The sequence below is a fragment of the Ranitomeya variabilis genome, chromosome 5 (assembly GCF_051348905.1).
Source record: "Ranitomeya variabilis isolate aRanVar5 chromosome 5, aRanVar5.hap1, whole genome shotgun sequence".
Classification (NCBI taxonomy): domain Eukaryota; kingdom Metazoa; phylum Chordata; class Amphibia; order Anura; family Dendrobatidae; genus Ranitomeya; species Ranitomeya variabilis.
Window position 1 is genome coordinate 130,939,454 of NC_135236.1, and position 22,601 is coordinate 130,962,054.

A 22,601-nucleotide genomic window follows, 5' to 3' on the forward strand; every position below is an offset into this window, starting at 1 on the left:
GTGACATTTACAGATACAATAGAAACCAGTCAATGTCCCAGGTACTTAGATTAAAATATGATGTCTGTAAAGCGTTGTATAATTAATAGCGGGCCTGCGGGACACTATTGACGTGCGGGCCCGTGTCTGCACGTCAATAGTTAACAGCCGCCGCCAGCCAGTCGGAGGCTGGCAGCTGACTTGAGCGGCCGCAGTGCGCAGTCGCACTTCGCCGGTGTCTGACGTCATTGTCAGCCGCCGGCAAGTGCGTCCTTCACCTGCGTGGAGGAAGTGAGGTTCCCCGCCGCAGGAGCGCACGGCCAGGTAAGAACTCGTTTTTGTTTTTTTTGAGAGCAGCGATCCCAGGGGGGTGGGGCCCGGGGCCCGGGGCAGAACGCTGGACACGCTGGAGCCCGGGGCAGAACGCTGGACACGCTGGGGCAGAAAGCTGGACACGGGCAGTATGCTGGACACTGGGGCAGAGATACTGGACACAGGAGGCAGAGATGCTGGACACAGGGGGCAGAATGCTGGACACGGGGCAGAGATGCTGGACACAGGGGGCAGAGATGCTGGACACAGGGGGCAGAGATGCTGGACACAGGGGCAGAGATGCTGGACACAGGGGCAGAGATGCTGGACACGGGCAGAGATGCTGGACACGGGCAGAGATGCTGGACACAGGGGCAGAGATGCTGGACACGGGCAGAGATGCTGGACACAGGGGCAGAGATGCTGGACACGGGCAGAGATGCTGGACACGGGCAGAATGGAGATATGGGGTATGATGAAAGACATGGGGGCATGACTGGAGAAAGATGGGGAAGGATTGGAGACACAGGAGGCATGATTGGAGACACTGGGGGCAGAATTGGAGACAGATTGTGCAGGATCATGGGGCAGGATGGATACGATGGAGACAGATGGGGCAGGATGGGGAGATCATATGGGGCAGGATGGATACTCATGAGGGCAGGATGGGAGAACATATGGCTGATGCCAGGAATGAGACACACGGGGGCCAGGATGGGGAATATTATTACCATAGGGACTAATTAAGGGATATTATTACTGCAGTGATGTATTTATTTCTTGAGGACACTGTTTTAAATGAGGGGGTGGTCCTGTTACTGTGTAGAGTGACACTATGTCGCCTCTTTTTCTTTATGCGGTGTAATGTAGAAGTTGGGAAAAATTAAGTAATGTGTTCTACAAGCGGAGCTCGAGATAACTGTGTTATTTCCTGCAGAAACGAGTCCTGGCTGGAAGACATGATGGCGGTCTGTGCTGGTTGAAAGATGAAGGACTTCACCTAGAGACGTCACTGGTAAGTCAGTGTTACCTATACACTGACACTATACACTGTATACTATATACAGAGCTCCTGTGTATAATTTCACTAGTGATCACTGTATTATCTGTACACAGACACTGCATACTAAGTACAGATCTCCTGTGTATAATGGCACTTATGGTGATAGTGTGGTGCTTTTTTTTAATTACTGATCAGAATTGTAGTATTCAGTAACTATGTGGTGGTAATATGTGGTCTGGACATGGTGTTGCGGTATTTGTTCCTTGTATGTGATATTATTCGATCACTGTGGTGGTAATATGTCATCTGGTCATGGTGTAGCGGTATTTGTTCTTTTTATGTGATATTATTGGTCATTTTAAAAATTGAAAAATAAATAAAAATATACCTAAATTGTATTGCATATTTTAACAAATATTTAATAGGTTACAGCAGAGTAGGGCCTCACCAAAAGAGTCTACCGTGTTATGGTGGCGGCTTACAAAATCTTTTGGCCAAAACAAAAGCTGCCGGCTATATGTGTGATCTGGTGATGGGAACTGTTAGGGTATGTGTCCACGTTAAGTAAACGCTGCGTGTTTGACGCTGCGTGGGGCCACAGCGTCAAACACGCAGCGTCCAGATGTTCCAGCATAGTGAAGGGGATTTTATGAAATCCCGTCTCCACTATGCGTGGTAACACGCACCCGGCGGCCCTGCGACTCCGGACATGCGGCGCTTCTTTTAAGATCGCAGCATGTCCGTGTTCCTTGTGGCAGCTGCGCCGCCGCAAGCTATAACACAGGGCCCTATGTGTGGGGTGCGATGATCCCGGATGTGTGCAATGAACACATCCGGCATCATCGCGTCACAGTAGGGGGCGGGGCTTAGCGCCGAGCGGGTTTGCCACTCCGACGCAACCGCCGGCCATCCTGAAGGTGGACACGTACCCTCAATGTGTGATTGGTGAGAAGTGGAGTTTTTCCAAGAGAGAGCGGTGGGACTGTGGACAGTTTGAGGGGTGGAGCGTGGAGGCGGGGCTGGGGTGGAGCCTGGGCGGAGTCTCAAGGGGGCCCCAAAAATTTTGCCAGTATGGGGCCCCGAAATTTCTAGTGGCAGCCCTGATTCTGATACCGCAAGTATCGGGTATCGGCTGATATTTGCGGTATCGGAATTCCGATACCGAGTTCCGATATTTTTGCGATATCGGGACTCGGGATCGGAATGCATATTCATGTGTAAAATAAAGAATAAAAATAAGAAATAGGGATATACTCACCCTCTGACGCACCCTGGTGGTAACCGCTGCAACCGGCAGCCTCCGTTCCTAAGAATGAGCGAGTGAAGGACCTGCGATGACGTCGCGGTCTTGTGATTGGTCGCGTGAGCGGTCACATGAGCGGTCACGCGACCAATCACAAGCCGCCACGTCATTGAAGGTCCTTCACTCGCTCATCCTTAGGAATGGAGGCTGCCGGTTGCAGCGGTTACCACCAGGGCGCGTCAGAGGGTGAGTATATCCCTATTTTTTATTTTTATTCTATATTTTACACATAAATATGGATCCCAGGGCCTGAAGGAGAGTTTCCTCTCCTTCAGACCCTGGGAACCATCCAGGATCACTTCCGATATTTGTGTCCCATTGACTTGTATTGGTATCGGGTATCGGTATCGGCGATATCCGATATTTTTCGGATATCGGCCGATACAATCCGATACCGATACTTTCAAATATCGGAAGGTATCGCTCAATACTAATAATTAATGGTGCTTTATAAGTGAGTAAAATAGTAATAAAACCCTACATGGCCAAGATATTCAAGAATTGGTTTGTACTGGGAATAAGGTCTTATTCAGATAGGTTTATTGTACATGTAAAATATAGCGTATATACAGTGGGTACGGAAAGTATTCACACCCCTTTAAATTTTTCACTCTTTACATCATTGCAGCCATTTGGTAAATTCAAAAAAGTTAATTCTTTTCTCATTAATGTACACTCTGCACCCCATCTTGACTGAAAAAAAACAGAAATGTAGAAATTTTTGCAAATTTATTAAAAAAGAAAAACTGAAATATCACATGGTCAGAACTATTGAGACCCTTTGCTCAGTATTGAGTAGAAGCACCCTTTTGAGCTAGTACAGCCATGATTCTTCTAGGGAATGATGCAACAAGTTTTTCACACCTGGATTTGGGGATCCTCTGCCATTCTTCCTTGCAGATCCTCTCCAGTTCCATCAGGTTGGATGGTGAATGTTGGTGGACAGCCATTTTCAGGTCTCTCCAGAGATGCTCAATTGGGTTTAGGTCAGGGCTCAGGCTGGGCCAGTCAAGAATGGTCATAGAGTTGTTCTGAAGCCACTCCTTTTTGTTATTTTAGCTGGTGCTAATGGTCATTGTCTTGTTAGAAGGCGAACCTTTGGCCAAGTCTGAGGTCCAGAGCACCCTGGAAGAGGTTTTTATCCAGGATATCTTGGTACTTGGCCGCATTCATGTTTTCCTCAATGGCGACCAGTCTTCCTCTCCCTGCAGCTGAAAAACACCCCCAAAGCATGATGCTGCCGCCACCATGTTTCACTGTTGGGATTGTATAGGGCAGGTGATGAGCAGTGCCTGGTTTTCTCCACACATACCGCTTAGAATTATCACCAAAAAGGTCTATTTTTGTCTCATCAGACCAGAGAATCATATTTCTCATAGTTTGGAAGTCCTTCATGTGTTTTTTAGCAAACTCTATGCAAGCTTTCATATGTCTTGCACTGAGAGGTTTCCGTTGGGCCACTCTGCCATAAAGGCCCGACTGGTGGAGGGCTGCAGTGATAGTTGACTTTTTGGAACTTTCTCCCATCTCCCTACTGCATCTCTGGAGCTCAGCCACAGTGATCTTGGGCTTCTTCTTTACTTCTCTCACCAAGGCTCTTCTCCCACGATTGCTCAGTTTGGCTAGATGGCCAAGTCTAGGAATACTTCTGGTGGTCTCAAACTTCTACCATTTAAGGATTATGGAGGCCAATGTGCTCTTAGGAACCTTGAGTACTGCAGAAATTCTTTTGTAACCTTGGCCAGATCTGTGCCTTGCCACAATTCTGTCTCTAAGCTCTTTGGCCAGTTCCTTTGACCTCATGATTCTCATTTGGGCTGACATGCACTGTGAGCTGTGAGGTATTGTACAGACAGGTGTGTACCTTTCCAAATCAAGTCCTATCAGTTTACTTAAACACAGCTGGACTCCAATGAAGCAGTAGAACCATCTCAAGGAGGATCACAAGGAAATGGACAGCATGTGACTTAAAAATGAGTGTCTGAGCAAAAGGTCTGAGTACTTATGACCATGATATATTTCAGTTTTGCTTTTTTAATAAAATTGCAAAATTTTCTACATTTCTGTTTTTTCAGTCAATATAGGGTGCAGAGTGTACATTAATGAGAAAAAAAATACAATTTTTTGAATTTACCAAGTGTCTGCAATGAAACAAAGAGTGAAAAATGTAAAAATGTAAAGGGGTCTGAATACTTTCTGTACCCACTGTATAAATATATATATATATATATATATATACATATATATATATAAATTACACCAGTGCCTCCACTACAGAGAATAATGGGTGAAATCACACACAAGAGAAATACAGTATACTGTGCTATATTTAAAAGAAATACCTTTATTAAACACAACTACAAAACCATAAACAGTTAATGTAGCAAAATCAAAAAATCACATTTGTATTGAACACCAACAGGTATATATATAAAGGTCATTACTTGTTCTTATGTGGAAAATTCATCAACACCTCTCTGATATACTGCCCCTATGTAAAGTGCACAGTGCAATCCTAAATTTTAACCCCCAGTTGTGTCCCACCAAAATAGACACTTGTACCGCTGCGGGATCAGGTAAGCACATACTGTGATATAACACTTACATAAGGAGGTGATCTGCCAAGTGTGGTTTTCCAAAGCGCCCCAACGCGCGTTTCGTCCCTTCGTCAGGAGGCGAACGCTACTGGGCGGGTGTATGTGTCTTAAATAGAAATAAGTGACCAATGGGAACACCGGTTTCACTTCTACACAGCTCCGCTCAATCTAGTCCAGACGTCACATCCGATGCATCGTGCGCGTGCGCAGCCGGCAGACTTCATCACCAAGGCACCATGGTTTGCGGCCGTGGAACGCAAGCCAAGCCTGGGCTGTCACAGAGACAGCGCAGGCGTCCTGCTCCTATTGCCCGCTCACCATCGCGCCGACGGACATGACGGCTGAGCACATATCACATCAGTGTAAGTAAGAGTCTAAAGCTCCAATACATTAAAGTGCAATGTGCATGCTAAAACTAAAACAAACTTAGTATAATAATTGAATAAATAACTGATTCATTACTGTCTTATATATTAATAAAATTCCCTATTGTGTAAATATCAATATACAACTATTACTAAAGAGTGAATCTATGCACATTTATATAACAGATCTAGATAAGCATAGACCAATATAATAATAATATAATAGTGTAAAAATTACAAGAACGTGAAGGATATAATTACATCCAGTGAACAAGTGACAATATATATATATATATATATATATATATATATATATATATATATATATATACAGGTCCTTCTCAAAAAATTAGCATATAGTGTTAAATTTCATTATTTACCATAATGTAATGATTACAATTAAACTTTCATATATTATAGATTCATTATCCACCAACTGAAATTTGTCAGGTCTTTTATTGTTTTAATACTGATGATTTTGGCATACAACTCCTGATAACCCAAAAAGCCTGTCTCAATAAATTAGCATATCAAGAAAAGGTTCTCTAAACGACCTATTACCCTAATCTTCTGAATCAACTAATTAACTCTAAACACATGCAAAAGATACCTGAGGCTTTTAAAAACTCCGTGCCTGGTTCATTACTCAAAACCCCCATCATGGGTAAGACTAGCGACCTGACAGATGTCAAGAAGGCCATCATTGACACCCTCAAGCAAGAGGGTAAGACCCAGAAAGAAATTTCTCAACAAATAGGCTGTTCCCAGAGTGCTGTATCAAGGCACCTCAATGGTAAGTCTGTTGGAAGGAAACAATGTGGCAGAAAACGCTGTACAACGAGAAGAGGTGACCGGACCCTGAGGAAGATTGTGGAGAAGGACCGATTCCAGACCTTGGGGAACCTGAGGAAGCAGTGGACTGAGTCTGGTGTGGAAACATCCAGAGCCACCGTGCACAGGCGTGTGCAGGAAATGGGCTACAGGTGTCGCATTCCCCAGGTAAAGCCACTTTTGAACCATAAACAGCGGCAGAAGCGCCTGACCTGGGCTACAGAGAAGCAGCACTGGACTGTTGCTAAGTGGTCCCAAGTACTTTTTTCTGATGAAAGCAAATTTTGCATGTCATTCGGAAATCAAGGTGCCAGAGTCTGGAGGAAGACTGGGGAGAAGGAAATGCCAAAATGCCTGAAGTCCAGTGTCAAGTACCCACAGTCAGTGATGGTGTGGGGTGCCATGTCAGCTGCTGGTGTTGGTCCACTGTGTTTCATCAAGGGCAGGGTCAATGCAGCTAGCTATCAGGAGATTTTGGAGCACTTCATGCTTCCATCGGCTAAAATGCTTTATGGAGATGAAGATTTCATTTTCCAGCACGACCTGGCACCTGCTCACAGTGCCAAAACCACTGGTAAATGGTTTACTGACCATGGTATTACTGTGCTCAATTGGCCTGCCAACTCTCCTGACCTGAACCCCATAGAGAATCTGTGGGATATTGTGAAGAGAAAGTTGAGAGACGCAAGACCCAACACTCTGGATGAGCTTAAGGCCGCTATTGAAGCATCCTGGGCCTCCACAACATCTCAGCAGTGTCACAGGCTGATTGCCTCCATGCCACGCCGCATTGAAGCAGTCATTTCTGCCAAAGGATTCCCGACCAAGTATTGAGTGCATAACTGAACATTATTATTTGATGGTTTTTTTGTTTGTTATTAAAAAACACTTTTATTTGATTGGACGGGTGAAATATGCTAATTTATTGAGACAGGTTTTTTGGGTTATCAGGAGTTGTATGCCAAAATCATCAGTATTAAAACAATAAAAGACCTGACAAATTTCAGTTGGTGGATAATGAATCTATAATATATGAAAGTTTAAGTGTAATCATTACATTATGGTAAATAATGAAATGTAACACTATATGCTAATTTTTTGAGAAGGACCTGTATATATATATATATATATATATATATATATATATATATATATATATATATATATATATATATATATATATATATATATAAAGAAACTAAACATTAGTGACGTGGGAAATGAATGTCCATCATTTTTGAGGCTCAAGACTTCATCAGTGACTTCACTTGGTTCTTATGGACTTGACTTAGCATTAAGGCAATTTTTGTAATCAAATATTAGTTGGTCACTAATGTTTAGTTTCTTTATATATATATATTGTCACTTGTTCACTGGATGTAGTTATATCCTTCACCCTCTTGTAATTTTTACACTATTATATTATTATTATATTGGTCTATGCTTATCTAGATCTGTTATATAAATGTGCATAGATTCACTCTTTAGTAATAGTTGTATATTGATATTTACACAATAGGGAATTTTATTAATATATTAGTCTACGTTCACATTTGCGGTCTGCGCCGCAACGTCGGGCGCCGCAGCGTCGCCGCATGCGTCATGCGCCCCTATATTTAACATGGGGGCGCATGGACATGCGTTGCACTTGCGTTTTGCGACGCATGCGTCACTGCGGCGCATGCGTCCGGGCGCAGAGGACGCAGCAAGTTGCATTTTTGCTGCGTCCAAAATCAACCAAAAAAAGGACGCATGCGTCGCAAAACGCAGCGTTGTGCATGCGTTTTGCTGCGTTTTTGTTTGCGTTGTGCGTTGCGGCGCTGACGCTGCGGCGCACAACGCAAATGTGAACGTAGCCTAAGACAGTAATGAATCAGTTATTTATTCAATTATTATACTAAGTTTGTTTTAGTTTTAGCATGCACATTGCACTTTAATGTATTGGAGCTTTAGACTCTTACTTACACCGATGTGATGTGTGGTCAGCCGTCATGTCCGTCGGCGCGATGGTGAGCGGGCAATAGGAGCAGGACGCCTGCGCTGTCTCTGTGACAGCCCAGGCTTGGCTTGCGTTCCACGGCCGCAAACCATGGTGCCTTGGTGATGAAGTCTGCCGGCTGCGCACGCGCACGATGCATTGAATGTGACGTCTGGACTAGATTGAGCGGAGCTGTGTAGAAGTGAAACCGGTGTTCCCATTGGTCACTTATTTCTATTTAAGACACATACACCCGCCCAGTAGCGTTCGCCTCCTGACGAAGGGACGAAACGCGCATTGGGGCGCTTTGGAAAACCACACTTGGCAGATCACCTCCTTATGTAAGTGTTATATCACAGTATGTGCTTACCTGATCCCGCAGCGGTACAAGTGTCTATTTTGGTGGGACACAACTGGGGGTTAAAATTTAGGATTGCACTGTGCACTTTACATAGGGGCAGTATATCAGAGAGGTGTTGATGAATTTTCCACATAAGAACAAGTAATGACCTTTATATATATACCTGTTGGTGTTCAATACAAATGTGAGTTTTTGATTTTGCTACATTAACTGTTTAGGGTTTTGTAGTTGTGTTTAATAAAGGTATTTCTTTTAAGTATAGCACAGTATACTGTATTTCTCTTGTGTGTGATTTCCAACTTAGCCAGTTTTATGTGCCGTGACTAGATGAGGGGATTTTTTGTGATGAGAGAATAATGGGTGCAACTTTGTTAGAAAAAATGTACAGTGGTGAAAATAAGTATATAATGCACTGTGGGATTTTGCATCTTTTCCCACTTACAAAGAATGGAGAAGTCTGCTTTTTTTTATTGTAGGTGCACTTCAATTATGAGAGGCATAATCTAAAAATAAGAAAACAGAAAATCACATTGTATAATTTTAAAATAATTAAATTGCATTTTATTGCATGAAATATGCATTTGATCGCATACCAACCAGCAAGTATTCTGGCTCTCTCAGACCTGTTGATTTTTCTTTAGGAAGCCCTCCTACTCTGCACTCATTATGTGTATTAATTGCACCTGTTTGAACTCGTTACCTGTATAAAAGACACCAGTTCACACACTCAATGTGTCACACTCCAACCTCTCCACGATGGCCAAGACCAAAGAGCTGTCTAAGGACACCAAGGACAAAATTGTAGAACATCACAAAGCTGGGATGGGCTACAGGATGGTAGGAAAGTAGTTGGGTGAGAATGCAACAACTGTTGGCACAATTATAAAAAAATTGGAGAATCACAAGTTTACTGTCAATCTTCCTCGGTATGGGTCTCCATGCAAGATCTCACCTCATGGGATAAAGATGATTCTGAGAAACAGGAATTAGCCCAGAACTACACGGGAGGACCTAGTTAATGACCTGAAGAGAGCTGAGACCACAATCTCAAACATTACCAGTAATAACATACTACGTTTTCATGGATTAAATTCCTACAGGGCACACAAGGTCCTCCTCTCACAGCAGCACATGTCCAGACCTGTTTGAAGTTTGCCAGTGAGCATATGGATGATCCAGAGGAGGCATGGGAAAAGGTCATGTAGTCAGATGAGACCAAAAATATAACTTTTTGGTATCAACTCCACTAGCCGTGTTTGGAGGAAGAAGAAAGATGAATGCAACTCCAAGAACAGCATCACAATCCTGAAGCATGGTGAGGGAAACATCATTCTTTGGGGATGCTTTTCTGCAAAGGGGACAGGATGACTGCACCGTATTGAAGGAAGAATGGATGGGGTCATGTATAGCAAGATATTGACAAGCAACCTCCTTCCTTCTAAGTGCTGTAAGGATTGTACTCACTCAGATGCGTAGGAGGAAACAGGAGGCACATTCTCTTCAATGTCCATGTGGGTTTATTTGCTCCATAAACCACAAAGGCAGCAACAAAAAGATAACAGTCCGTACATCAAGCCGACACAGCATTAATGTCCATAGAAAAGCTCTGCACTCTCAGGCCTGAAGGCACACAGGCTGTGCAATGTCCAGCACTCAGGCTCTATCTGAAGCCACAGACACAGAAGGGCTTCTCCCTCTCAATACACAGACTCCTGTCTGTAGTGTCCAGCTAGGACATGTGGAAATCTGTCCACCCTGACAGACTCCCAAACACTCACTACCATGTGCAGCTAAACACACCTCCTTTAGGTAGCCTATAACCACACCGACAGGTGAGGTAACATCATATGCATTGGTCACATGATCATGACATCACTGCAGGTCCTCAACCTCCTGCAGGGAACAAAGGGTACAGTTAGCGCCCCCACTCAGAGGTGAGGTATGTGGGTAGCCAGACCCTCCCATCTCTCATAGCTACCCACAACCCGGACCCAGGTGCACTAAACGACATCTTTAGTGCTCACATGCACTAAAGACAAAATACTCCGGGTTGCATCGCAGGGAACATCCATCCCTGTGACACATACCTCCCATTAACCACGCGACCACCAGTCATACCACAGTGCATTGAAGATGGGTCATGGCTGGGTCGCCAAGCATGACAATGACACAAAACACACAGCCATTGCAACTAAGGAGTGGATGCATAAAAAGCATTTCAAGGTCTTGCAGTAACCTGGCCAGTCTCCAGACCTGAACCCAATAGAAAATCTTTGGCGGGAGCTGAAGCTCAATGTTGCCCAGTGACAGCCCCGATCTCACGGGTGTCTCGCGTCCTGATGTGACTCCTGGAGGATCTGGGATCAGAAGATTACGTTTATTAGATCGCAGGTCCACTTGGATCCATTGGCTGTTTATCTTGAATTGGAGTGGATTTTCTTTCATTCAGTGCTGAAAGGGTTGAGGATCCTTTCTCTTCTGGCTGTGTAATTAGAGCTTGAGTACTCAGCTGCAGCACCTTTTTACCACTCCCTTTCATTATATATAAACCCACTGCTAGATTCGTTCCTTGCCGGTTATAGTTCATTCTATACTGACCTCTTTGAAGGAGCCAGTCTCTGGATAAGCTGAGGTGCTCGTTACAGTTGCAGCAGTGAAGTTTCCAGTTGGAGAAGCTAAATAGTATTATTTGTTTGTGTGTTTTCCTACTGTTTGTCATACCTTCTTTGTATTGTCTCTTTATAGTAGTGGGACTATAGTCTCCCTGGCCTGCACACTAGACTGGGTAAGTTCAGAACCAGCGAGGGTTTAGGCACGTGATCATCAGGAAGGACCTGTCTAGAGATGATAAGGAGTGCAGGGATCAGACTCAGGTTTATGTTAAGAGGTGTCCCATCTCTCTTTATCCTTTTGCCAAGGTCTCCCTGTACATCTTCCCCGGTGTTGCCCCGCATGTTGGGCATCCTCTCTCGCCCCAGCGTGACACCCAAAACCTGAAAGATGAGAAGATCTGTATGGAGGAGTGGGCCACAATACCTGCTGCGGTGTGTGCAAATTTGGTCAAGAAGTAAGGGAACCGTATGACCTCTGTAATTACAAACAAAGATTTCTGTACCAAATATTAAGTTTTGCTTTTCTATTATATCAAATACTTATTTCATGCAATAACATGCAAATTAATTATACATTATACATTGTGATTTTCTGGATTTTCTATAAAGAGTCTTTCACAGTTGAAGTTTACCTACCGTAAAAAATACAGACTTATCAATTCTTTGTAGGTGGGAAAACTTTCAACACTTCACTGGTTGGCAACGTGTAGTGAGAGTGTATCTGCCTGGTCAAAAATGTAAAACCAAATATATAGGGAACTAACTCTGATTTCAGCTTTGTGGTCCATGCTTCTAACAGTGTACATAAACCCCACCAATAATAGACCATTTGTGTAGTAGCGATGGTGTGGTAAGGGACCATACAGTATGATCATATCATGATGAGTACAACTTAAAGACTTGTACTGGCCCACAGGAGAATCCTCCGTTGGGACCCTATGCAAGAGTAGGCCACCACCCTCTTATATGAGCAGTACTTGGCACTATATTATTGAATCACTATATATAGATAAAGGCAGCATCCTATTCATTTATCAATCCATCCAGTTCATTGTTATATACATTTGTGATCGGGGATAATGTCACATTTGCATGTAACTGAAAAAAGGGGCCCTAGAGTTGGCTACTGGTGGGCCATCGGCACCCCAGTCCGACACTGGGTACAAGGCACTCTATCCTTTTGGATGCGCTAATAGACTGACCTGCTATGGAGTGTGCAGTTCATAATGATGATGAAGATTACAGGCTGGTCAGCTGTTTTAAAAGAATCCAGAGATGATAGAAATAGACTAATAGTCAACAAAGTCATCGTGATCACAGATAGCAGAGTCGAATGGGAATCAGCATTGAGAGTGCTCCTGTGAGTGGCGTCTCTCTGAAACAAATGTTGTGTCATCTCTGTAGCATCACTAAAACTACGGAGGCTAAAGAAAACCAAAAAGGTGATTGGTAGGGTATCTATGCTGTACATTATTAGGAGCACGGACCACTACGCTGTAGACAGTGTTAATTCAGTGTATAACACACTTGTAATTAATTGTCTGTATTCTGGGCCAAACATTTGGACCATCTGCTGATCTAATGAATCGTACTTACAGTTCCTAAGGCATCTGCTTGGTTCAGTTGAATCACTGAGGATCATTCTTTGGGTTGGTGCACACAACTGTTCTCTCTCCATTTGAGAAAAATGGTCCCATTATTCTGATCAGACTCTGAGGAAAAAATTGGACCTGTGCACAGACCCACAGAATATCATGGGTATGAGTGATATCTGTGAAAACCACGGATAGTGCTCATCTCATACAATCGGTTGTGTGCACAAGCCTTTATACTTAGAATATGCTCAGCTAGAAAGAACTTTTCATATTGAATACATTGTCCACAGAAGCCAGGTACAGAGTAGGAGAAGCCGAGCAGATTGATAGATAGCTTTGTTAAAAAAAAAGTCAGTATAACCTGTAATTTATTTGTTTTTATACCTGTTTTTCTATACATCGAAGTCCAGAGGGTGGTTCTACTCAGTGATTTGGGAGCTTCCTTGTCTGACTGTGTATAGTGATTCGCTGATTTGGACCGCCAACTGGACACCTAAACATAGAAACACTCTGGATTTAAAGTGTAACTGTCTCTTTAAGAATACGTTCACACAGGACTTTTTTGCTGCTTTTTTTTGCTGCTTTTTATGCTAATTTTCAGCTGCTTATAGGTGCGTTTTTGGTGCGTTTTTTGGTGCGTTTTTGGTGCGTTTTTTTCATGCGTTTTTTTGTGGTATATGGTGAATCAAACATGTTTGATGACTACACCAAAGACACTCAGTTAGTACTCAAGCACGCTCACATAACACGTTATCAGAGCACGTTCACATCACTAGTATTTACCTACTACCTGGTCATTTAATTTGTTAGAAAAGGACATATGTTAAGTTTTTTATTTACCAATCTCCCAGTGGAGCTTAGCATCGCCTTCATCCCAGCGGGGGAACAATTTACGGCAGATTACATGCCATGCATCTGCCTTTTTTTGACGATCACTGTAGTTTGGGCAAGCTAAATCCCAAATTACAGGCATTGTTTCCACCTTGCAAAAATAAATGAAAAAGTAATTACCAAATGCAAGATGAAATGAAGCCAACATTCATGACAAGGAAGATACAGACATACACATGCAGAACACATGAACATGTACATAACAGCACATGAGCATCGCAAAGTGTACCATTGCAAACAATCGGATAGATAGATATATCACAAATAAAAAAAAATATTACCTCCATGATTAGTTGGGAAACATTAATGCCCATCCTCCTATACCAAGACATGGCTAACACCTCACTACCAGAAACTCCCTCACAATAGATCACAATCAGGACACCTCACAATGGCTCTTCACACCTCACAATGGCTCTTCACACCTGACAATGGCTCACAATGGCTCTTCACACCTCACTACCAGGAACTACCTCACAATAGATCACAATCAGGACACCTCACAATGGCTCTTCACACCTGACAATGGCTCACAATGGCTCTTCACACCTCACTAACCACACCCCTAAGCTCTTGGCTGTGAGATCCCTTCCTGCTGGCCATGATTTTCTGCACAAAAAAAGCAGCAAATAATGCTACATGCGTTTTTTCAGCGTTTTTTTCATCACCCATTCAAGTCAATGGGTGAAAAAACGCTGCAAAAACGCAGCAAAAACGCTGAAAGAAGTGACATGCCCTATGTCCAAAAAAAGCAGCAAAGCAGAAAAAACTGATCAAACAAAAAACCAACGTGTGTGCATGAGATTTCTGAAATCTCATAGGCTTTACTGGTACTGTAAAAAGCAGCTGAAAATTAGCATAAAAAAAGCAGCAAAAAAAAAGCAGCAAAAAAGTCCTGTGTGAACGTACCCTAACTTTTATTTAATAAATTAATAGGACACATGAAAATAAGCAACTTTGTAATATATCTTATCAGAGAAAGATGCTTCTTTCTCTGCCAGAATTGATCAGTCATTATAAAAATTTGCAGTTCTGATGTCAAATCTGTATTCAGTGAAGACTTTCCCATTACTGAGATAGGAGATGACGGCGGCTACTGATCAAATTCTATCAAGATAGGAGGAGGAGGAAGCGACAGCAGCTCTGTCTCTAGCTTCTCCCTTTGACGACAAGATATATTACAAAGTTGCCTATTTCCCCGTGTACTATTGGTTTATGAAATAAAAATTGAAATGACAGTTATGCTTTAAATGAATAACACAGTATTAAATACCAGTTGTTTTATAAAAAAAACTATATACTAATGTGCTTATTTTCTATTACACCCTGCCTTCAGATCTGGCACCATATTCATGCTAACAGGTTCTCTTTACATACAATATGTCACACCTGTCTGAATAAGACCTTCAAAGGGTTTTCCATTTATCATTTTTAAATGCCCATCAAGTTAAAAATAATGAACTCAATATTACTCACCATTGTCTGCTGTAGCGAAACTTCTCCACTGCTGCGCTCCATGAATGGCGCAACAATCATTGTATTCTGCGATTTGTGCTGTCTACATTTGGCATCAATGTTAATCCAAGAGCTAGACTGCAGCAGTCACATGCTGAAGCCGTGATGCCACTGCTGCAGCCCACCAACAAAGACCAGAAGTAGCATCAGAGAGGTGTCACTGGTGTATGGTAATATATATAATGCTGAGCCTACATGCAAACCGATAAGTGTTTTAAATTTTTAAATGGGAAAATGACTTTAACCCCTTCACCCCCGGAGCTTTTTCCGTTTTTCCGTTTTCGTTTTTCGCTCCCCTCCTTCCCAGAGCCATAACTTTTTTATTTTTCCGTCAATTTGGCCATGTGAGGGCTTATTTTTTGCGGGACGAGTTGTACTTTTGAACGACATCATTGGTTTTAGCATGTCGTGTACTAGAAAACGGGAAAAAAATTCCAAGTGCAGTGAAATTGCAAAAAAAGTGCAATCCCACACTTGTTTTTTGCTTGCCTATTTTGCTAGGTTCACTAAATGCTAAAACTGACCTGCCATTATGATTCTCCAGGTCACTACGAGTTCATAGACACCTAACATGACTAGGTTATTTTTCACCTAAGTGGTGAAAAAAAATTCCAAACTTTGCAAAAAACAAAACAAAACAAAATTGCGCCATTTTCCGATACTCGTAGCGTCTCCATTTTTCGTGATCTGGGGTCAGGTGAGGGCTTATTTTTTGCGTGCCGAGCTGGTATTTTTAATGATAGCATTTTGGTGTAGATACGTTCTTTTGATCGCCCGTTATTGCATTTTAATGCAATGTCGTGGCGACCAAAAAAACGTAAATCTGGCGTTTCGAATTTTTTTCTCATTACGCCATTTAGCGATCAGGTTAATGCTTTTTTTTTATTGATAGATCGGGCGATTCTGAACGCGGCGATACCAAATATGTGTAGGTTGGGGTTTTTTTTAATTGATTTATTTTGATTGGGGCGAAAGGGGGGTGATTTAAACTTTTATATTTTTTTTATTTTTTTCACATTTTTAAAAACTTTTTTTTTTTTAACTTTTGCCATGCTTCTATAGCCTCCATGGGAGGCTAGAAGCAGGCACAGCCCGATCGGCTCTGCTATGCAGCAGTGATCATAAGATCGCTGCTACACAGCAGATTTGCAGGTGTGCTGTGAGCGCCGACCACAGGGGGGCGCTCACAGCCACCGGCAATCAGTAACCATAGAGGTCTCAAGGACCTCTATGGTTACAATGGAGGAGCATCGCCGACCCCCGATCATGTGACGGGGGTCGGCGATGCGCTCATATCCGGCCGCACGGCCGGATGCGGTAGTTAAATGCCGCTGTCTGCGTTTGACAGCGGCATTTAACTAGTTAATAGGCGCGCGCAGATCGCGATTCTGCTCGCGCCTATTGCGGGCACATGTCAGCTGTTCAAAACAGCTGACATGTCCCGGCTTTGATGTGCGCTCACCGCCGGAGCGCACATCAAAGCGGGGGTCCCGACATGTGACGTACTATACCGTCACATGTCGGGAAGGGGTTAATTCTGAATGGAAAACTCATTTAATGTATTTAGTTAAAAATGGAAAACCCCATCAACTGCTTTCCTTCACAGTAATTTTAGTTTTTTGCGCTTCCAATTTTTCTTTCCCTTTTTCTAACAGCCATACCTTTTGAATTTTTCCATCAACATAGCTGTATGAAAGCTTATATTTTATAGGACAAGATGTAGTTTTGAATGACACCATTTATTTCCCAATGCTGCAATAGTTATTTGAGTTTTGTTTTTACTGCATTCATTGTTCGGTAAAAATGACCAGATGAAAAGATTCTTCAGGGCGGTACTATTATAATGATACCAGGCTGGTCCAGCTTTATTTTATTTACAGTGGCTTGCAATATTATTAACCCCCTTGGCTTTTTAACTATTTTGTTACATTACAACCTGTGTGTAAATATTTTTGTAATCTGATTTGTGTGTGATGCATCAGCACTAAATAGTCTAAGTTGGTGAAGTGAAATGAGAAAAATACTGGCATAAATTACATTTCTGGGATCAAATAACTAAAAATCGAAAAGTGCCACATGGTCTGTCATTATATGCACTTTACCTTTTTTGAAAGACCACAGAGGCTGCAACACCATTAAGCAAGAGGCACCACTAACCAAACAACATCATGAAGACCAAGGAGATCTCCAAACAAGTCAGGGACAAAGTTGTTGTTGAGTCAGGGCTGGGTTATAAAAAAATATCCAAATCTCTGATGAATCCACGGAGTACCATCAAATTCATTATCATCACATGGAAAGAACATGGTATCACAAAAAACCTGCCAAGAGAAAACGGCCCATCAAAACCCTCAGCCAGGGGAAGAAGGACATTAAGCTAACACTGAAGAAGCTACATAGTTGCCTAGAAGAGGAGTATCTATCCATATGGCCACAATAAGCCATACACTCCCTAGAAATGGCATATATGGAAGAGTGGGCATAAAAAAACTTTTACTTGCACACTAAAATTGTATGCCTCATTTTGACTGTGCAAAAAGACATGTGGGAGACTCCCCCAGATCAGATGATACCAAAATTGAACTTTTTGGTCACCAAGGTAAACATTATGTCTAGCGCCAAACCAACACAGCTCATCACTCGAAGAACACCATCCCCACAGTGAAACCTGGTGGAGGCAACCTCATGGTGTAGGGATGTTTTTTGGCAGTAGGGACAGGGAAAATGGTCTGAGTTGAGGGGAAATGAATGGTGTGAAATACAGGGATATTCTTGAGCAAAATCTTTTTCAGTCTGTCAGTGATTTGAGACTGGGATGGAGGTACATCTTTCAACAAAACAATGACCCAAAGCATACTGCTAAAGCAACACTCAATTTGTTAGAGAGGAAATGTGTAAATGTTTTTAGTGGCCTAGTCAAAGCCCAGACCTTAAAGGGGCTGTTGACTACTAGGACAACCCCTTCTTGATCAAAATGTTTGTCCCTGATAAAATAATAAAGCCTATACTCACCTCCTGTGCCAGTGCTGTTCCCGTGGGTGATGGCACTCGCTCTCTCCAGGGCTCACATGTGGTGTTATTACATGTGACTCCAATGCCAAGTCAGCAACGACATCACTGTCCCAACCTTCAGACAAACTGAAAATGAAAAGGAAGTCCGAGCTTCAGTTGATCTCTCACATCATGTTCAATTTGTCCGAAGGCGGGGACAGTGATGTCAGCGCTGAATGGGCACTGGAGTCACGTGTCACAACAACAGCACAGGAGCCTTAGGACCGTGAAGGCTTGGGAGGTGAGTATAGGCTTTATTATTTTGTCGGGGCCAAGCTAGGGGTATTAGAAGAAGTTGTCCAAGTAGTGGACAACTTTTTAAATCCAATTAGGAATCTGTAGTCAGAATTCAAGATTGCTGTTCACCAGAGGAAACCATCTAGCTTGAAGGAGCTGGAACAATTTTGCTTTGAGTAATGGGCAAAAATTTAATGGGCTGCATCCGTAAAAGCTTTTTTCCCAGATTGAACTTGCTTCAGATTGATCACCTACGGGTATGTCTTTAACCCTTTCTGTACCGCGCTCGTGACCTGTAGCTACCTGTTCATCACATGCACCTATCTTCATTATATTTTAGGTATAACTTCGACAATATCATTCACCCTGCTGGTTGTAGCTGTTTACTCCACTATAACTCTAAGTACGATATGTCATGCCTCACAGTGTCTATCATTAACCTTGACTGTGCCTTGATCTGTCTTCTTTTTTATGTATACTTCTATTTTCACTATGTCGCCATGAAATATTTATATATACTTTATTTGCATTATTTTACTTATTTCTCCCTTTCTTTTGAGTGTTATATTTTTCATTATCATGTATTCCCACAGTAACTGATGAAGGTCGTCTTATGTGACCCAAATGTTTTGCCGTACCTTATCCTACCAGTGCCTGGGATTGAATAAATCACTTGCATATTATTCCTATAGATTGTAAGCTTGCGAGCAGGGCCCTCACTCCTCTTGGTATTTATTTTGAATTCTGTTTTTGTTAGGCTGAAATATCTATTGTCTTTAGAAATTCCCTCTATAATTTGTAAAGCGCTATGGAATATGTTGGCGCTATGTAAATAAAATTATTATTATTATTATTATTTCTAAGTTGAGTGCCAGGTTCTTTTTATTATATATCACCTCTCCCTGCCCCGATGATTAGAAGTACATGGCTGCAGGGAGGATAGAAGTTAATTTTCTCCCTGTAGCCGCTCTTCTCAGCCAGGCATTATTTTAATGCTATTGACAGTACCTGCAAATTAACCATATATCCATAGCTAAATGGTGTTTTAGACATGACAGGTTCCCTTTAAATTAATCATGTAGTCAGTAGATAAGATCACCAGGATGAAATATCATTCCCATGGTTGTGCATTTGTAGTGTATGTGTTGTTATACATCATTTTGATTGGTTTGAAGTTGTTGTTTCACTGACTGTTGTGGTGTGCATTTATTATTTTACTTTATTTCTTTACAATATAGTTTGGGCATAATGTTACGCACAGTTCAGTTTAATCAAACCTGTTTGTGGTATTTCATAGCGTGCGGCAAGTTTTCTTTTTATGTACTGAAAGAACAAAGCAAAGGTATTCTTATATGTACCAATAGTATGAATAAAAGTTGAAGGGAACACTTGAAAGGTCAGAGGTATATATAGAAGCACTTCTAGAAAAATGTTCTGCATCAGAACTATTTAAATGGCTTCCAGTAATTACACTAATAGGAGTCTCAGAGAGAATGTCGAATAATAACCCAAATTGCAGCTCTCCACAGATGGTTCTTTCTGGTATGGGTGCATTTCAAGCACATTTCTATTAAAGAGAGATGCAAAAATGGTATATGCATGAGATATGTAGGAGATACAGGGGGCTTTTACATTTCGGAGAACAAAACATCTTTAAGTTACCCATCGGCTACCGACTCTGCGTTATCTGCTGGATTTAATGTTGTATATGAACATCTTTAGAGACAGCAAGGTAGCCTTCAAAATATCGACTGCAGGGTTGTTCCAGCAGATGTTGGTCCATCCATAGAGGAGAAGTCTTTGATGGTCATCTCAGAGTCTGCTAGCTGCTTGCTGTTCTTTGCCCTTCTCGACAGCAGACCACCCACCCTTCTCAGCCAATTGCGTACATCTTCTTTGAAGGATGGGGTGTACAATCCATATACAACAGGATCTGTGCATGTGTGAAGAAGGCCAAAAAGGAACAAGCTATGATGAATGTATTCAGGGGTTAAGTGGATCATTTCTGGCTGGAACCAGTACCATATTCCTAATAGATAGTAAGGAGTCCAGCAGACCATGAAGGAGACCACAATCAATAATGTCATCTTTAGTGTTTTCAGACGTGCTTTGGAGATTAGGTCATTTTTACTTCTTGCGAGCTCTGTGAATAAAAACACATTAATTATGAAGTGTTTGCAGGTCACTCACTAATTCATCCATAGAGACTCCGCTTCAAACAAATACATTTAACCAATATTCCAAGATATTGAAATCCCACCATGTTTTGAATGATGAACAGAACAGCTAACAGGTGCTTAAACAAGAATTATGTCCACACTGCATTGAAAATATAACAGCAGATGGCAAAATGGAAGAAAATATTGTAGTGATTAGTTATTATTTAGATGAAAATATCTATGACCCTTTAAGTATTAAGGCTATTTTGGCTAAAAGACAACAGGAATCTTTTACTTCATGCATCACTGCATTCAGCAAGCTATAACTTTTGTATTTTTGTGTCAGTGTTAATGTAGCTGTTTAGGTTTTTAGGGATTTTTTTGTTTTTGCATATGCAAATTGCCTCTGCTGAAAAAAAGAGGACTTAACTCTATAGCGCCACCTATTGGAAGTAGCGATCCTACAAGTCACAATCAACCCTTTAACGAGTCGTGCAATATGATCAGTATCTCAATTCGCAGACACGGTGTTTCGGGCTGTTGGCCCTCGTCAGTGCGAAGCATGAGAACTGATTTGGCTAGGTGAGAGGCTCTGGAGTGGGGTCTAAGGGGTAACGTTTCTGTTTTTGCAGTAAGAGTTGTATTTCATAATGGCACCAAATATTTTTTATATACCAGTTGCCATAATAAGTTTAATCAATGTGTTACCTTTATTACATACCTTGTAATCATTGCATTAATACCATATACTGTATGTCTACTTTTGTTTAACACTTTTAGAAACACTTTTTAGAGAAAACAGTTTTTGTTTTTAACGTATATGCTTTTTTGTCAATAAGCGTTTTAAACTTATAAAAATAAAATATTTAGTTTCAGTAGAGAACCTCACAATGTGATTAGCAGATTACTTATATTAGGCTTTAAAATGTCCCGTCTCCCTATCTGAATTGAATAGTCTGTAGTCACTCTATGACTGCAATGTGCACATTGCCATGATTTCCCAGTAGTTCCTGTGTGTGTGTGTGGACCGTCACGTGACTACAAGGATGAGATTTGCATACCTGCAGTCACATGCCGACTAGTCTCATCCTGCTTCTCTCAATTTATTCTATTGAAAGGGGCTTTATGAGTCTTGTCGGTATGTGACCAAAATTTGCAAATCGCATACTTGTGGTCACATGACATTGCACACTGTCATGACTCGTCAATCTGCAGTCACATAGCGTGATTACAGACTTTTCATTTCAGTGCTTGCTAAAAAATCTGTACTGGGCTGTACAGCCCCTTTAGTAACTGGCAGATTTGGATGAAGGGTTCCATAAAATACAAGTTTGCTTTTTTCTGTAACCCAACATATTTTGGATTCTTTCTTCATTCTGCTGATTCCAGCATTTTTCTTTTAATCCACATTGAAAAGTACAAATGAGAGTGAAAAAAATAATAGAGCAGTAAGGCAGAGCCAGCACACAATGTGATCTATGGTATCTTCTCATGTTGGCCACAAATGGATCATCTTACATGGATGAGTCTACAAATAACTATACCACATTATCCTGAATTGGGAGAGACAGTGCCAAATAACACTTCTATACAGCTGCCTAATTAACAATGCTAAAATATAATCCTGCCACCATACACTACAAAAATAATACGCTCCACAGCCTCTTGTTTGTGTAGTAGATGTGACAAGTGCTAGATTTTGATTATCTGGGAGGACTTTTTCACTCATTGAAGGAAGTTGCCATGTCGAAAATGTTTCTCTATTTGATGACCGATTGAGGTCATTAGGAGAGGAGCAGATTGATGGACAGT

The 22,601-nt window shown here is 41.8% G+C and overlaps 3 protein-coding genes and 1 long non-coding RNA gene across 4 annotated transcripts in view; 2 read left to right on the forward strand and 2 right to left on the reverse strand.

The window, feature by feature from the left end:
- The window catches only part of LOC143773406 (uncharacterized), a 97,940-nt gene that overhangs the window by 47,056 nt on the left and 28,283 nt on the right, over positions 1–22,601 (forward strand). The gene's annotated exons all lie outside the window — the stretch shown is intronic.
- LOC143775317 (acyl-coenzyme A thioesterase THEM4-like) overlaps positions 1,161–22,601 on the forward strand; it is a 494,072-nt gene continuing 472,631 nt past the window's right edge. Inside the window, exon 1 of the mRNA XM_077263314.1 lies at positions 1,161–1,306. The gene's annotated coding sequence lies outside the window, so the exon portion shown is untranslated. The remainder of the gene's footprint in view (positions 1,307–22,601) is intronic.
- Positions 13,302–14,243, reverse strand: LOC143773442 (uncharacterized). The gene is made up of 3 exons (XR_013215187.1): positions 14,109–14,243; positions 13,777–13,918; positions 13,302–13,429 (listed from the first exon to the last, which is right to left on the reverse strand). It is a non-coding gene; the product is annotated as an uncharacterized LOC143773442 (long non-coding RNA).
- Positions 17,063–22,601, reverse strand: part of LOC143775316 (gonadotropin-releasing hormone II receptor-like) — a 112,228-nt gene continuing 106,689 nt past the window's right edge. The window contains exon 5 of the mRNA XM_077263311.1: positions 17,063–20,773. Within this exon, the coding sequence (XP_077119426.1) occupies positions 20,370–20,773 (404 nt within the window). The 3' untranslated portion in view covers positions 17,063–20,369. The remainder of the gene's footprint in view (positions 20,774–22,601) is intronic.